The sequence below is a fragment of the Dipteris shenzhenensis genome, chromosome 1, assembly GCF_047967505.1.
Source record: "Dipteris shenzhenensis isolate YYH24624 ecotype China chromosome 1, Dip_SZ_1.0, whole genome shotgun sequence".
In the NCBI taxonomy this organism is placed as follows: domain Eukaryota; kingdom Viridiplantae; phylum Streptophyta; class Polypodiopsida; order Gleicheniales; family Dipteridaceae; genus Dipteris; species Dipteris shenzhenensis.
This window is the reverse complement of record NC_141596.1, coordinates 39696166-39714037: the sequence shown is the minus strand read 5'-3', so window position 1 is coordinate 39714037 and position 17872 is coordinate 39696166. Positions and strand designations below refer to the sequence as shown.

General features: G+C 39.7%; 1 protein-coding gene across 1 annotated transcript; it reads right to left on the bottom strand.

Annotated features, from left to right (window-relative positions):
• Positions 1-8750: 8750 nt before the first annotated feature.
• LOC147905820 (putative DNA primase large subunit) lies at positions 8751-14819 on the bottom strand. The gene is made up of 19 exons (XM_087381866.1): positions 14612-14819; positions 14198-14259; positions 13942-14045; positions 13757-13838; positions 13559-13618; positions 12202-12259; positions 12048-12067; positions 11794-11877; positions 11542-11606; positions 10957-11005; positions 10777-10824; positions 10568-10657; positions 10255-10314; positions 10077-10136; positions 9875-9949; positions 9669-9754; positions 9465-9558; positions 9249-9356; positions 8751-9074 (listed from the first exon to the last, which is right to left on the bottom strand). Exons 1-19 carry the CDS (start codon positions 14793-14795, stop codon positions 9018-9020), a joined length of 1446 nt encoding a protein of 481 aa, XP_087237992.1. The 5' UTR covers positions 14796-14819; the 3' UTR covers positions 8751-9017.
• Between the last annotated feature and the right edge of the window lie 3053 nt (positions 14820-17872).

Genomic DNA, 17872 nt, shown 5'->3' with positions numbered 1-17872 from the left:
ATGCTGGAAATCTTCATCGGGTTTGTTGATTCCATGCAAGCATTCTCAAGTACATCTAAGGGGCTCTTTTGGAGAATCTTATCTATTAGCTGGTGTCAATTTTGATCAACTAGCATGTGCACCTTGCAATAATGATCAATATTGAGAGGTATTACGTCTTCTTTTAGTTGATGTACAAGCCCTCAAATTCCAAGAAGTAAGAATTTGAATGGCAATCATTTTCAATTATAACGATTCTAGATTATCTAGTCTGAGAAGCCTTTTTTTGTTGGGTTCAATTTCACATGTTGCATGGGCTAAGTTTTCATAACATACTTTAAAAGATAGTATGATAGGTCTATGTCAATTATTTTTAGAATATCCATATGTGCTTGCCATAAGAGTAATATCTCAGCATGATATGAAACTATGACACAATGGTTAAGAGATGGGTGAAAGTAGATACATATCTGCATGAGAGGATATAAGGTAGGCTTAGTCTAAAAAAGGATAGGAGATTAAAATTTGTATTTGCATTTGTGCAGAGTGCTCGAGTCAAATAGATTGCACAATGGCCTATATGTGTAGATTTGTTTTCACTTTACCATACAGTGAAGCTTCTTTCATAATGAATACTCATGCGTTCTACCAAATCATTCATTTGTGAGATGTATGCATCAATCTCATTTATATGATTTCAAGGTCTTGACCGTCGATCCATAACACTATTGTGTATCAAGTGAAAATTGCTGTGATTACCCACTTTTAATTTTCCCATGAAGTAATACAAAATCTTGCCTAAATTTTAAAATTTGTACCTATCTATGAAAAAAGATAGCAATTTTATGAAAAATATTTTCATGAGATTATTTTACACATCCTCATATTAAAAATACCATGCTTTTATACATTAGATCTTTAAAAAGAAATAAATAATTTTAAAATCTTTTATGATTTCAAGACCATGAATTTTGATAAAATGTAATGTGAGATGCATATTTGTTAGCTATAAATTAATATTTATGATTGTAAGTACATGGTAGTTCTTTACTTGAGAATGTTTTTTTTCATGGAATTCATGACCTACTATACAAGCTAGGAAAAACACTTCAATGAATATAGAAGGTTGGCAGCTAAGGTAAGAGCCAATATATAGATAGTTTCAAAGTGAGGCACTCAATGTCCCTACATTGACATTCATTATATTTATAGCTCATTACTTTCATCTATTTTCCCTCATCAAAGTAAGCTTCTATAGGTGGAAATATCATGTATTTGCATTGATCACATACTCCTTTTTGTTTCAATTATGAATATCATGAGAAAAACCAAATTTATTTTTTAAAACAAAAAAAAATAAAAATTATATATACACGTGTTGGCATGTCGTATACTCACTGACATTTTCATTTTGAAATAAAGGTTATAAATTAAAATGTTATATCATGAACTCTATAAAATTAATAACTTAACCTTCACTCAATTACATGTATTAATTTTGAGTTCTAAACGTTGATATATCAAACCAAGTTACACTTTTTAAATAAGAAACCTCCTACTTAAGCAACTATTAATTTGCAAAAATGAATATAACAACATGATATGAAAGTACAAAGATATCAATGGATAAAAGTTCTTCTATTTTATTAATTTCAAAATTTAGAAGTATAGATTAAAATAAATTAAAGTTGACTCACTTCATATATTAATAATAAACACTCAAATTCTGTATTATTAGGAATAAATTAAAAAAATCAAGTATTATTAAAAATTAATTATAATGACACATGAAAGAAAGAAAGGGGAACACATATTGTTCAAATGTATATAAAGTGAACACATCAGAGATAAGAGCATATGCAACTCTAAATATTTAGAAGTTACTAACCTTCAGAAAGCTTATCTTCATTTTAGGGGGGGACTAGCTACTTTGTGGCACTATGGACTCTTCCAGCTCTACAAACTTTGATTCCTCATCTTTATAAGTAGGCTAGGGCTCTCCAGAAGCTAGTTATATCTAATCATTATATGAGTTGAGCTTCACTCCCACCTCCTCACTAGCATCTGGTAGGCCATCGATAACATATACCTGATGTAGGATGATTGCATAGGATCTTTTTCAAATGTCGATCTTTCTATAAAGCGTAGATTGTGATTGTCTCCATCCTAGCAAAAAATCATCGACCCAATCATCCTCAAGAGTGAAAAGATCCAACAACTCATTGATAAGACGATGTGGCATTCGATATGAAAATTATTAATTTATTATTACTTTTTCCATATCAAATGAAGCTTCTATGTCACTATGCTGGAAAATTTAAAACATTATTAACATTTCTTCTATTACAATGCATAACTATTTTGGCCTTCTCCACTAACAATAAAAACTTGACACGCATAAATATTTTGGCCTTCTCTACTAACATTATTTACATTTCTTCTATTATAATGCATAACTATTTTGGCCTTCTCCACTAACAATAAGTACTTGACATGCATCATCGTCTTTACCTATAACAAATTAATAAAAATAAAGATTAGAATATATCTAAAGGTGTCAATACAACATCCAACATACATTTAAGATGAGAGGAAAAGTTACTATTAACTTACCATATCATGCTTTCCAATGCATGGCTGTGGTCCATCAACACTCTCATCATAGAAGCAGCTTAGGCAATGGAGTGAAACATTACAAATGTTTAATCAAGTGCCAGGTTGTGTGCTTTGAAGGTAGACACCATGGTATCTTTTTTATAACCTATGGAAATATAATTAACGCTCCCTTTCAATCTAAAGTTGTAAGGAATACCAAATCTTGATAGCTTATAATCTTTTGGGGGATATTGGCAGGGAAATCCCTCATATCACAGTAATAAATATCATAGTAGTTCACCCTAAGAGGATTTGAGATAGGGTAAATCTCTTATCATCACTATGTGTAATCTATAGCCCCTCTCTTCTCTCCTTCTCTAGCCTAATACTCTCAATATGAGCTTAAATTTTTCAGGGAACTCTAGGGTGGTTGATTTTGCTCTTGTTTCTTGCATAAAAAATAATACACATATTAGAATAGATTTATTTTAAATTTTTATAATGTTCTCAAACACAAAATTTGATAATACACTTAAAATATTTTGAATGCAATGAAAGATGGCTTCAAAGACTAATATGCACCAGAAATGGGATACTCTACAACAATATGATCCCATGTCTATACATTGAGCATAACCATCATTTGTTCTTGCATTCTCATCTTTGTTTTATGGTTGTAAAGAAAAGAACACATAGAACTACTTCTATACATCTTATACATTTAAAAAAAATGTACACAAAATATAAATTATTTAATAGTGAGGGAACAAGACTTACTCTTCAAAAGACTGGGACATCTCTTCCAAGCTCAGTTCTCTTGCTTTAACCCAAGACAAGGTAGAGAGTATGAACTTTTCATCCTTAATCCCTTACTTAGACCTCCAAAAAGTGATCCATCTCATCGGACAATGTCTTCAAGGCCACATCTAATTTTTTTCTCGTCCCTTTCAAAAGGATGTTTGAATTATCATGTGCCTTGAGTTGTTTTCAACGCTTGACTTCACCTCTTTCCCAAATTGAAAAATTTTCCTCTCAAAGATCCTAGATTGGTCTTGATCTAAATGCAAGCTAGAAGAATTGATCATACCTTCTTAAGGTAATTGAGCTCTTAGTTTCATAAAAAACCAATCTAGTCTCTCTACAAAACTAGATCCTAAATGCCAATGTAACTTCATCTCAATACTCCTAAATATTCTTTTTGAAAAAATATAATCTTTTGAATAGTGGACATTCCTTGCTGGCAATTGTTCTCATTAGTATGATCCTAGGCTAAGATCCTAGGCTAAGAGGGTAGCTTCTTCTTTTGTGAGGCCTTCATAAATCTTACATGGAGCTATCTTGAAGTGCACAAAGTCAAGATACTTTCTGCACAGTTGCCTTCTTGCCTCTACACTATGACATCCTCCTATGAAAACATAATCGTAGGAGTTCTTCTTTGTAATATCAAAGATGCCCTGTGACATCGTCCTATGACAAAATAGTCATAGGAGTTGGTCTTTGCAATATCAAACTCCCCTTATCTAGGCAAATAGATGGATCAACCATAACCAGAACTGGGACCACATTAGCAAAGGGATTGATTTTCAAATTGACCCTCAAATTGGAACATGCGAGCAATGTGGATCCCTCACTTTTAGGGGTCTCATCCGAGGAGCTAAATCAATAAGGGACCTATGAAGTCTTTTCACTTACAGCTCAAATAAGTGCTCAAAAGTTTTGACATCCACAAGCTTTTTAAGGTGAATCTTGTCTCTCAAAACATTTTGCTAAGAGATCACCATCTCAAAGGTCGATAAAATACCTAGAGTCTCAACATCCACACCCTCAAGGTCACTTGAAGAAGGGGAGGAGCCAGCTTCCACATGCGGTACTTATTTCTTTGAGCCCTCCATGCTTTCCTCTAGTGTCCCCTTCATTGAGCCATCTCCGCTACCAAGCTTTCTCATCTCTTTGCAATCTTAGGATATTTTTGAACTTCTGATTCCTTCGAGACATCCTATAGATATAACTAGTCATAAACTTGGCAATAAATTTAAATTAGTACTAATGGACTTCTATATCTCTACCTTGAGGTTTAAAGGCTTTATCATGTCAAAATCACAATTTACATATATAATAATGATCTAATTTTTAGGAGAATTTGGCTTGGACACAGAGAAATAATAGAGGAAGCATCATCCTCATTGTATGTTAAAGCTCTCAATGTACCACAACACTTGAAATTTCCCTCCTTAGCTATCAAAATGGATCCCCTTACCAAATAAAACAAGATATTCTTGTCTACATACTCTAGGGGTACCATCTATTCCCGGGCTATTATTGTGTTGGAAGACACTGTACTTGGTATCCCTCTTAGTTGGTTTGAAGAAAAGAAACCTTCATCTCCAAAAGAATTCTAAGGATCTTGTCAATGAGCCTAGTAAATGTCCAACCCCAAATCATAAGACTAGATCCTCTATGAAGTGAGAATATTATACTTTTGTTGGTCTTCTATTTTTTGAATGACACGAAATGTAAAAATAATTTTATCTACAGTCTCCTCTTATTGTTTTCTAATACTTACTCATGTATTGAGATTTGTGTGTACGTCATTGTTACTTATAGGTGATACTCAAAATGTCATGCCTTGAAAGAAGTTACTTATATTTGGTATGAACAACATCTTGGTGAAGACGTGGTGGAAGAATACTCCTAAAATGACACAAGGGGGTGACATTCACAAATTGGGCTACCATATTAACTCTTTTTAGCCTAGTTTGATGGTATTCTTGAAAGCTTTATGGACCAGCTTTGAGGTAACTATGTGTAGTACCATGACCTTCAAGAATGAAGAGCCCTAAGTTCAAACTTTCATAGGATGAATGGCATATAATGAAGGAATCCACCATATACATGAACAGAGGACATGTGTTAGCTAAATCCCTTCAAGTCATCTCCTTCTATGGCATTGAATTTGATCCCATGCATTAGTGTTGATGAATGACACACCTGTAAAAGGCAATACCGAATCTAATTGGGACTTGCACACTCCTTTTCCTATGAAGGAGGTCCGAATGATGAGGAGTTGTCAATTCACTTGCTTCCATACTTGATAAATTTAGTAGACTTTAGAGAGAAACCATTCTTGTGCTTACTTTAATGTACCCATATAAAGGCCATGCCATCAAATCATTAGTATCTAATTGTGTTGAGGATCCATTAAAATTTTTCCTTGAAGACTTTTCTGCAAACTACACTAAAATGGATGATGTCAATTCTATCATTATCTTTGTAAGTGCAGATAGAGCTTGCAAACTAGGAGGCTATCTAGCAAAAGGATTATAGAGCTACTAGATGACATGTTACAACAAGTGCTTTCATAAAGCCTTATGCTAAATAATATTCACCGCTCTTTTTTCCTTGAAGGAATCTTGTAAATAGCTTGGCTATATGATTCCAATTGGGGCATGGGGTTCCTCAACTAGGACCTACTCTATCGCTAAGATCCTAAGAGAAGGCAATAGAGGATTAATGAAACCTCTTTGTTGTCCACCGAATACAAGAACCTTCTTACTTGACTTTGATGGGAACTCTGCTCTTCTTAGGTGGCTTAGGGGTGATTTTAGGAGATGACAAAAGAGGATCAGTCTTAGAAGCACTCCCCTTCTTATGCAATTTCGAGCTTTATAGGCTTGCATACACAAAATAGTGATCATTTAGTATAGGAAAAAGGAATCCATTTGTATTTAAAAAACCCTCAAATTCCATTTGTAAAAGGTAAGATAAACAACAAAGAACATAACAAAAAGGCTTTTCCTAGCTATAAGAAAATGTCTTTTTACACAATAATATTTTAAAAATTGGGGAGAAAAAGGAAAAATTCATTAAGGAAAAATAAAAAATTTGGACATGAAATTACCCCACAGACAAATCCGATCCCCTGGATCATATTTTTGTTGATGTCAACATAAATCCAAATAGGAGGAATGATTTTTTAAGAAAGGACGAGCAACCATCAAGTTTGCTAGAGATTTATAGCAAATCCAACCCCTAGGATTTGATTTCCAAGAGGCTTCGAGGAAATTTGATCCCAAGGTTTGGATTCACATGAAGTCTCTTGCAAATATGATCCCTAAGAAAATGATCCATGGAAATTTGAACCTAGGGGTTAAGTTTTCATGAAGTGACTGGATTAGTGTGTAACCTTAAACTAATCCGATCCCAACGATTAAATTATCTTGACACTACACAAAAATTTGATCCTTATGATTGAATTTGCATCTAGTATAAGGCTCTACCTACACAATATATTAGGTTTGCTATGGGGTGATCAAATGACCAATCTAGGCAATTAAAATTGGAGATTGTCTTATTATTTTTTCTCAATTTTTGATGTTGAAAAATGGTTTTAATGAATTTACATTAACAATCAAACCATGTAAATCCTTATTTGGGGACCGAGAATAGGCTACCCTAGCAAACTATTATAAATGTATGGACTATGCCTTATTGTGAAAAGAGCCTTTTGTGCTTATTAGCATGGACTTTGATAACAACTATGACAGTGTCCAATGGTGTATTTTGTTGGGTTTTTCAATGGAATGGTATTTTAGGATTTTGAGAATGCTGAGAGCTTAGCTTAGTAATGTTTTGGTGCATGAATATATATTGGATTGACATAATGAAACTGCAATGGACTCATATGTGTTATACATGTTTGAAGAGTATCCGCCTTGGGAGCATACACTCCCAAGAAGAGTTACTATTCAACCTAAATCCATACATGCACATGTTTGGATGTTGATTTTAAATGTCCTATGTGTAAAATTCACGTAATTTAACTACATTGGACTTGTTTTTGTGCGCTAAGTTACACATTTGGAGAAGATCAACCTCTTTAAGATCGGTTATCTAAATATCTTGTGTTGTGAAAACAAGGGTGTGTTCAATCATTTATGTCACCCTTTAGGTGTATCCTAAAAGAGAGACCTTGATGGATTTCAAACAAAATTGAAAAACATTTGGCGCACTAAGCAACATAACACCACCTCCTTTTTTAAGCACACACTTGACGCTATACTATATATATGAAAATTCGACAATCTCATGTATGCTATATTGTAAATATGCATTCTTTGGCAATTTGATATAGTTTCGTAGTCTAACATATGGGAATTATCTTGAATTTCATTTAGATTGATTTATAACCAAAAAAAAACAAGATCCACCCCATCTTTGATGTTTAGGACCATAGTTATGTTATGCAAATGGCTCGCATACTTGTTTTCTTTAGAGTTGCCATGGGTGTATGTAGATAACAACAAAAGAATCAAATTGCTAAAGGACTCAAATTGACTGAAAGACATCGATAAGGCATTGATGGATGAGACAATGTCTTCCTCAATGATGATCCAAGAAATGGTAGTTGGACTTGATGAGCCAAGGTTTGGAATTGGAGGCATCTTTTATGGAAATCACAAATCGTGTGGATAATAGGAAGAATCCAATCATAGCAAATGGGACATCAAAGGTTTACATCAAGAGGTTTATGTCAAGCATTGTGTGTTGTAGTAAAACATAGGATTGGTGCACATGCAACCCTCAAAGCATGGCTACTTGCACCATAGCATTCTCAAATGAGATCCATGATTTAAATGTTAATGATGATCTAAGGCGAAGGTGGTGTTGTGGGTGGCAAATGATGGCTATGCACTCAAAATCATAAGCTTGACTCAAGAAAACAATCATGGTTCAATAAGGTAGATATGAAGACAAGCTAGAAACAACAAGCCACAAAACGAATCTCACAAGGCCTAACCAAAACGCAAAAAATTAAGCTCACTTAAAAATTGGAACCAAGCATGGAGGGCCCTTCGGGAGGCGGAGAGGATCCCGGAGCGGGTCCGACGAAAACGGAGGGCCCTTCGGGAGGGCGGGGAGGATCCCTGATCGGGTCCGACGGAAGCAAGGGGCCCTTCCTCTAAAGCTAGCCCGCAGCCTAAGGAAGAGGGCCGGGCTGCTGGCCCCTCTTCTTCCTTTGGAGAAGCGGGACCTTTTCCTGAAGAGAAATTGGTGGAAGAGGGAAAAGACATGTATAAATACACTAGAAAAGGCACCATGAGCGGTTTTTGAAAGCTAAAAAATGGTAGGAAAAGTTCAAAAAAAAAAAAGGCTATGGAAAAAACAAATTAGAACCATTTATGCCCAAATGGGAGGCTAAGTCCAAGAATGAAACTTGCAACTTAATCTAAGATGTACCTCATACAACCTTCCTTGCAAAAATGGGAAGCAAGGTTGATGGGATAGGCAGCTGCGGTAACATATCTGTTCCATGTTGCCTCCATACGACTGTACATTGGTCTGGAGGGAACCATTGATCCTCACGTTGGATGTAGATATAAGATTTGAATATAGTGGCCTCCATATTGCATCAGAATGGACTTCGGAAAGAGCCTTCAACCTCCTTAAACTTGTTTGGAAGTGACTGGAGGATTTGAGGAACCACCCGCCGCTGGAGTGGCCTACTCAAGCGTTCCCCACAGGCAAGCAATGGTAAACTCCAGTCAGAAGGATGGGAAAAGGCCAATGATATGAGATCTATTTAAAATGAGCATGCAGGGCCTATATACGCAAGTTCTAACATCACTTCTACTTCTGCCAATCTTGGTCCTGATCTAATGAGAAAGCCAGTATACCTTAGCTTGCTTAACCTTTTGACTCTGTTCAAAGTACTGGTTTGGGTGATTGATGCCTACATCAGGAGGACACCCATGTACAGCCTCAAATGTGAGGGCACACGCCAGCTGTAATAAGAGTTTCCTTCAAGAATGAGCATCGTACACAATCACTTCCAAATAACACATCAATACTTGAAATTAACCAATTAGTAGGAGGCAGCCATACGATGATACCTGATAGTGGCGGTTGCGAACTTTGTCCATGATGTCATCTGACGTCCTTCCACCAATTCGTAAGCTTCCAAGAGCTGCCCTTAAGTTTTCTTCACTGTCATAAGAGAAAGTAAAGTGAATTTTAATCCGTTGCCTCCCATGAAACAATCTCTCTGAATGAGCTCTCATTTTGGCGTTCAGACAGAGACCAGTTGAAAGAAAGACCTGAAGTGGCGGTAAGGGCAACCATGATGATCTCCAACTCCAGGAGTTGATAAAATTATTTTGTTACAGGAAAATGGTGTATAATCCTGCAGCATAAAATTAAGTCACCTCCAGCTTTGAAAAAAGAACACCTTTTCATTCAAGTACACTACGACCTCCTTTTTAATTTAAGCATACTTTGCCTTAGCTGGGACGGAAAAACTTACAGTTCGTTTGCCCTCTTTGCCATAATTGTGCCTTACATTGTAGGCATACTCTTTGTCAAATCTTTCTACACCCACCTATTTAAGAATATGCCCATTCAGACCAATCGGATGAAAATAGCCGAAAATAGTTGAAACCTTGACATGCAAGCAAGCTATTGAAGATAATGATTAAGTTTAGGTTAGAAATATTGCAGGCGTCAACCTTCTGTGCAAATTCCGACCGCCAGAAGGCCAAGGCATCATCCAACTTCAATCCAACACCCTAGAATTGAAAGGATAAAGCCCATCATTTCCTTACCATAGAGAGCATTTATTCCCATGCTTGGCGAGCAGAAATCACTAATAAGAGGTAAAGCAAAGAAGGTTGAAAAGAAGATTGCCTTAAGGAACAGCCCCAGTTGCTGTCTGCCTCCATGCTTTATATGATGTTCTTCTCTCAACTACATTAGAAAAGGTCCTTTCAGTAAGCATTAAAAAAACACATTTGATTTTGGCTGGTCAAAAACAGAACTAAGACTGAAATAGAGTGTGCGCGACCCAAAGAGCTACATAGGTAAGGAGCCCAGAACCTTAAACGCTGAATGTAAGCTATCACCAGGAAAGGGAAGGCCAAGAAGTTGTGTTGAGTTCACAGCCACAAGAAACATATTACCAGCTACAAGGTATGAAGGGATATGCTCTTGCTCCACTTGCCTTATAGAATAAATGCCGCATGCAGAGGGGAAAGGATTCTTTAGCAAGGCTGTCTATATCCTGAAGTGCAACTTCTGTTTTTGACTTCGCCTAATTAAAACCAGACAACTTTTTAATATGATGAATATACAGCCTGGAATAAAACATGATAACTGTACATAAAGCCAATTAAGATTGCCAGTAAACTTTGAAAGTTACATGCAGACAACCTGAGAATAATCAGGTCCTAAGTACCGTGAGCTCAGTGCCTCCACAATCTATCAAGATCAGCCAAGCACACCGGTGTTACATTATTTAAGGGATGCAAATTCCTTTGGATGTAGATAACTGAATTTACAGCTACTGAAGAGATTAGTAAACTTGAAGAGCCACAGCATGCAGCAGCAAACCGGAGTCAAACGGTCTTTCTCTTCATCAGCAATCATGGCCATCCACTTCCTGCAAGTGGCAGAGCATTGCCAGTAAGAAATTTTTACTCAAGGTCCTCGGAATTTTGGCTAATCTGTTACCTTCCAATCCTGCTTCTAACAGACAACACTGCCATCTCCCATAATCGGAACATCCCATGCCACAAAGTAAGAAACTAAAATGACTAATAAATGTTTAGAGAACGCGCACTCACCTTCCCTGTAAGTTTTTGTAGTCTGATTCAAGTTCTCTTCAGAGAAGCCTTCCAAAAGGCAGTTCATTGTCATGCAACGCTACTAGGTTTTCCATAAAATAAATGGTGTTTCTAACAAGTTTACTACCAAAGGCTCCACACAGTTTTTTATAAAATAACACCAACAACCCAACCCTACATAAGGTTCACTGATACCATGCTAAGTTTGTTAGGTTATCGGCAACAAAAAGAAGAGCATTCTATTTAGTAGTACTTCGTGCAATATCATACGTTTCATTTGAGTGTGCACGAAATACTCAGATCTTAATTACACAATAAGCATAGATAAATTGAAAAGGGAGCAAGGGCTTACCGATTCGTCAAAACAAGGGCTTTAGAGAGTTTACTGCGAAATTGACCTACAACCAGAGAGGCCAACTGGAAACATAAAGACATAAAGGTTGACCATTGCATTAGAGACCTTGTTCTGCAATGATTTTCAGTAATTGCAGTACATTTGTTCTATTCAAAAGCATATTGTCAATTCTTGTTGAAGTTGTTTGTAGAAAGGGAAACAGGAGATCTCGAGGTCTTTATTAGGAGTCCAGTCTGGATAAACTTATACCTGGCTACTGGGAACATATGCCTGACCCTTCTGAATGAAAACTCTGCGACTCGCCACAAGCTCAGGAACCTCTTCAAAAGGAACCTACAAGATACACAGAATCAACCAAGAATCTAAATATGAACCCCAAAAGCTCTGAAATTTTTCAAACAGTTTTATGGATTAGTGTCACCTAAAAGACCTTGATGTATGTATGGGAAGATAAAAGTAATTGATGAGATAGCAGTCCTAATGTGTAGTTATAAGGAAACCACCTTATAGAAAATGCTGTCGACTGCAACAACAAGTGCAAAGACATGTCAGTCAAGATCAAAAGCTCTTTTTGGAGATCTTTTTGTAAATAACAATAAATTGTTCCAAGTTCCATAATGTCGTAACCGTGAATTGCAAATGCAAAGTCAAACTCACCATTTGGTAACGGTTGATTTAATGATCTTGCGACTTGCCCAAGCTTGTCTTTCACTGACTGTCCTGACCAGAATGACATTCTTTGTCAGCTTAAATCATATCATGAGAGCACATTGCAGTCAAATCAAGTTAACATTTATTGTCAAAGTCATTTGCAGTCATCTCATAAGAACCAGCGATGAGCTGCTCTGTATCTTTTGTGCATTCACAAATTGGCACAAAAGGAGACATGGCACTCTCCTTTGCAACAAGAATAACTTAAATAGGAATCATATGCAGAGGAAGGAATGCATCAGCGAGAATTACAGTTGCAAGTTAATTTAGCTAAGACAAGAGTGTAACACAATCAAACTACTCCAAACGAAATGGTATAGAAAAGACACTCATGGCTGACTTCCACTCCACCATAACATGCTGTCCTGCATCAACCCGTTTTCTATTGTACAAGACTTCCTCATTACCCAACCACCCAGCTTGGATCACCCCATCTAGAAAAATGGGACACGTTATGGCCTAGCTTTTAACAGTATTGCCTGCATCCCAAAGAACAGGCAACACCTCCTCACAAGAAGGCCTCACTATAGCCTATGCCTATGAGCACTGTTTAAACACGTATCAGTATGTCCATCCTGTACCTCCCTGAGTGGGCAGCAAATCCTCCAAACGATCTCATAACCATTTCTGGGCCTTCTTCAACTTCAGTCCAGTAGTGACCTTTAAATGCTCAAGCACGACTATCCCCTGGTCCTACTTCAAGCCTAAGAGAATAAAGCATCTCATAGTAGATGTTCATTGTGCTTAGACCTAGTACACAACAGGTTTATAGCAGCTGCATGCCCAGAACTTAAGGTAGTTGCATGCTACATTGTGGGTTAGAACCCCTGCCGAGGGAGCCCAACTGCTTGCCTGAATGAAGAAAACCATGGCAGAAATGAATGCTAGCACGAGGTAGGCGTCGTATGAAGGTGTAACATGACGTCTAGACATTACCATGATGCTCTTACGTCTCTCATGTTTGATGCTACCTTACTCAGCTGAAGCAGATGCACTACTCAATCTAATGTTATTTGGACTAGGAAGAGCTTCGTGGTAACCAATATTCGTTTCTTGCACCCAGCCCTGACTGCTTACTCACTTTGTTCATTGCTGCAGCTTGCAGCCTCCTAGTGGGAGGGGCTGCACAGCTCCCTGGCTCCTCATCATTGGTAGGGACAGTTCTCGGAGGGTGGAGCATGAAAAAACCACGTTTCACATACATTATACTAAAATATATGTCAGGAAGCAATCACAAGTTAAGGACAACCCATGAAATGACTTTTCTCCACTTCATGAATGGTATGAGAGCATAACCAAATACCTCAAACTCTGAGATGCTAATTGCTTTATACGGAAGCTTGCAATGATCCATGAAGTTTCTCTGTAATTTCAACCATGGAAAACCCGTTGATGTTCAGAAAACGCAGATCTCTCAATTTGGTATAGACAATATAGACACTGGCAACTAAAAGCCCTCACAAGGATGCTGGTTTATAACCTTTCAAACTTGAATGAATACCTGAGCTTCTGAACTTTCACTGCGGAATCGATGTCGGAAAAGTGACGATTCCATCCCCAAAAACCACTTCCTTAGATCATCACTGCAAGGAGGTTGATGGCTTAGCATAACATGTTAGTATCGTAATGCCAAGCGACCATCTACATACAAATTTCTCAATTAGCCCAGCATTGCATAAAAGCAACCTGCGGCAGTACACCAGCCTGAGCACAAAGTGGGAAATAACGTCTTTGTCATTTGAATCAGCTGCATTGGGTGTGCGCATATACTTTCTCCACAAATCATTGACCTACTCGCACGGATTTTGTCAGTAAATGCTGTTTTATGTAGTTCAAATTAATTCAAATCCAAATAGAATAGAGCCTTGAAAGAAAATATCTCATTAAAGTTGTCGCGAGATTTCTCGAAGAAGGAAAATAAAGAATATCTACAAAACCATACCAGGACATCTAATTCTTCTCCTCTTTTACCGCGCGACAATGCTTCTTCAAGGCCTTTGAGGACTGCAGAGCATAACCTTGAATTGAGAGGGGCTGGATACGGAACAGCAATACACCTTATGCGGATATGCAGCTGCGTATATTTCCTGAAGACTAATAAATGCAGACGCAAAGAGCTCTGGATAACCCAATCTTATTTTTGGGAAGAGTTAGACAACAATCGGAACCGGGGGTTTCGGAAATTAAAAGAGGCCGAAGCGTCAAATTTCGTTGGCAGATCAGAGGTCAAGGAAAGAGAAGAAGATGCTTGTCGGACGTCTTATCTCTCTCTCTCTCTCTCTCTCTCTCTCTCTCTCTCTCTGTCGTGGGCACGAGTGCGCGAAAACGAAGGGTATAAACGAGATGGAAGGCGTACCTCGTAAACGATCCAAGGCGAATTGCTCGAAATCCTCGAGGGAGACTTCGATGCTAGGAGCTGTTTGGTAGAAGGAAAGCCGCGAAGACGAAGCGAGATCTGCAGCTCCGCCTGCTGCTGCTGCTGCTGAGGCGAGGCCTCCACCCAAGGAAGCACGCCTATTCGAGGCAACGCGGAAATCCATGGCTGTGATGGAGCTTCAGATCGATCCAACCCCGTCTCTTCAAGGCCGAGTATTCTGTCTCATGAGCAAATCAATATACTTTGCGCGGGAAACCCTACGTGGCAAAGTGGTTGTCAGTCCTTTTCGACGTGGACCACAGAGCCATCCTACGCTGCTTCGGCGGACCACGCATGGCTGCAAACCATCGCTAGCGGAAAATGACGAGACGACGTCGGCACCCTTTGGCGTCAACGGTGATATCGCTGTGTGATCATTCCATGGGGGCTCAATTTTGAAGGAAGATCTCTAAACGAGTGGGAGAGAGCCGGCTCGGTTCAAACCACCCGCTCACCCGGTCGGATGTGGTGCTTGACACCAGGTGGTGTCGTCAAGCGAATAATTTATGTCACCAACATGTGATTGGTCTAGCGATTGGAGGAGATGGAATGGGTGAATCATGTAGCAATTTGAGGACTTGGCCATGGAGTGGGCAACCTTCATGGGCCAAACACAAATTTTTGGTATTAGTGTTCGAGCCTCTTTTTGGAGGATGGTCGACAGGTGGTGTAATCCCAGCCTAAGGCTGATGGATCAATCAAGGAAGTAAAAAATTGTGTGGTCTAGAAAGAAAGAGCGGGAACTCTGAGCTTGGTGCATGAGCACAAACCCGCTTCCCAACCAGGGGCGACGAGTCTCGAGGACTCAAGCGAAGCGCTCGAGGTACTATGAGGGACAAGAGGACGACTCTGATACGAACTCAATGTCAGGCGAGAGCGATCCAAGAGGAAAGGAGGTTAGGAGCACGAGCCTAAACGTATTGATGAGACCAGGGCGGCTCTGATGGCAAGAATCCCGAGGAACCTACCCAACTGTCCTGCCTTGACTCCCTACCAAATGCTTTGGAGGTGGTTTCTTTGAGCTCGATGACGAAACAGCCAAGAGACTCTTGGTGGCGGAGTCGGAGCGCAGAGCAAGGGAAACATCGCAAAAGCCCTGGTGCGAGAATGAAAAACCACATGTAGTGGTCTACAGGTTTGAATTCCCAGACGGTCAAGCTGACCAGACTTGCGAAAGGAGGCATCTACTTGCTTTTTACAGGCAAAATCCCCTCTCTACGGGAACTCGAAGAACTCATCACTTTCAAGTTTGATATCCTGCCCCTCCTCCACATGGCCTTGGAACTTCTGCGAAATGAAATGGTTGGTCAGGTGTTCAAGTTTGCGGGTGCGATGGTTCTGGTTATTCCGTGGAGTCCTGAGTTTAGTATTGACAAATTCTTGTTTCACGAGTGCCCGATCTGGATTAATTTCCCCAACCTCCCTTTGATGCTTGGCGAATCGGTGGAAAGGCTAGTGGCTTCGTTGGGAAGAGTGCTCCTGATACCGCCTCTAACTAAATCGATGGCACTACGGAGAGCTTGGATTCTTTGGGATAGGAGCTAAGAGATGCTTGACTTTGTGCGAATCAAACTATCCAGAGGAGTTCCGTTTGCCCAACAAGTCCGATTTGGTGCGTTCTCCCGAATTCTTGTTACATATGTAAAGAAACGTCCCATTTCGCAAGGAACTCCCCCCACCGGGCCGAGAATGTCAGACTGGCTAACGAATCCAAGACGAAGGAGCCCCATGCAAATGAAGCTGATGCTTTGAAGCTACCTCAGAAGGTCTCAAAGCAACTCGACCCCAGGCGTAGACTGAGGAGACAGCTGGTTCTCAGGATGCTGATCAGTGGAAAGTGGTCGGCCACAAAGGCAAAGCAAAAAAGCTCCCAGTTTGGCGAGCCCCCCCAACCAAGGCCTTCGGCCCCAGCCCCCAAGCCTAAAGGTAACTCCAAGAACCAAGTTGCAATACATGCAAAGGACTAGGGTGGTGATGCCCGTCCACCCCTTCAAGAGCTTACAGCAGCAAGACCGACCAAGATCCCCGACAACCCGATGCAGACAGAAGAAGACATGCCTGATGCCTACCACAAGAAGCAAACTCTGGATGAGATCTCTGGATGAGATGGAGGCTGAGCAGACACAAAAGCGAGACAACCTCTCGACGTCTCGCTCGTTGTCCAAAAAAATCAAAGATGCGGCGAGGGCGGCTGGCTAGGGCAAAGAGAACAGATCCCACTTCCTTCGTGATGCATACAAAACCTTGGCAAACTAGCTCGGCCCTCTCGGGAAGCGGGGGCGACCGGACGAGACCTATTTCCATATTGTTGTGAAACATTCGTGGAGTGTGTAGTCCGACTAAAAAGAAGGCTTGCTTCTCAGTAATCTGGAAAATGAAATGCGGTCTGTTAGACCCATTTTGGTACGCGCTTAAGAACCTTGGTTTTGATCTATTCATCAACTGTCCAAGAAGGGGTAGGGGGAGGGTGTGCAATAGCGGGTAGCTCGACGGTGGCGGCAAGAAAGTTGTTATGGCACGAAGAAGGATGGTTTATTGCACCAAGGATCCAATTGGATGGCTTCTCCTTCAATGTTCTCTGTGTTTATGCTCCAAATGATGCAGGTGACAGATCAAGTTGCTAGACCGAGTTAAAAGAGAAGATCTAGGGCAAGAATTGGATACTTGCGGGCGACTGGAGTCTAGAACTTTACCGAGTCTTCAGAAGATAGGATCAATGGCGCTACTTCGTCCCCCACCGCCCTTGACCATGAAGCCTTGGAGGACCTTTCTCTGGAGTTGGGTTTGATGGACTACCTAGAGCTCATTGCTTAGAGCTCAACAGATTGGGACTAGCAAGCTTTTCCTGGTCGAACAAGTGTAAGGGAGAAGATTTCATTGCTCGTAGGCTCGATCAAGTCTATGCATCAGGAGGAGGCTGGTGGATGTGTGTCCCCATGCATGGCCGGTACTTGTCGTCAACTTCGGTGTCGGATCACCTTCCAGTGTGCTGGAGGTTCAGCTCCCTGTTAAAGGCTGGCAGATCGCTGGATTTCCCCTCCCACCTTAACAACAAATGGTTGGAGTCTGACGAGTTCTGTAGTGCCATCAGGCTTGCTTGGGCTCAGAATAGAGTCAGAACGAAGGGTCCATGTGCCAGATGGGACTTGTGCGTTAAGGAAGTGATCAAAGTAGCAAAAGATTGGGCCAAGCAACTCACTA

What these genes read in the sequence shown, in the direction of transcription:
- LOC147905820 (XM_087381866.1), bottom strand. Translation starts at nt 14,795, where the DNA reads ATGGATTTCCGCGTTGCCTCGAATAGGCGTGCTTCCTTGGGTGGAGGC. An exon ending in TGCGGCATTTATTCTATAAG is followed by an intron (nt 10,315 to 10,567) that starts GCAAGTGGAGCA and finishes TTTCTAATGTAG; the next exon opens with TTGAGAGAAGAACATCATAT. An exon ending in AACTGGGGCTGTTCCTTAAG is followed by an intron (nt 10,137 to 10,254) that starts GCAATCTTCTTT and finishes TTTCAATTCTAG; the next exon opens with GGTGTTGGATTGAAGTTGGA.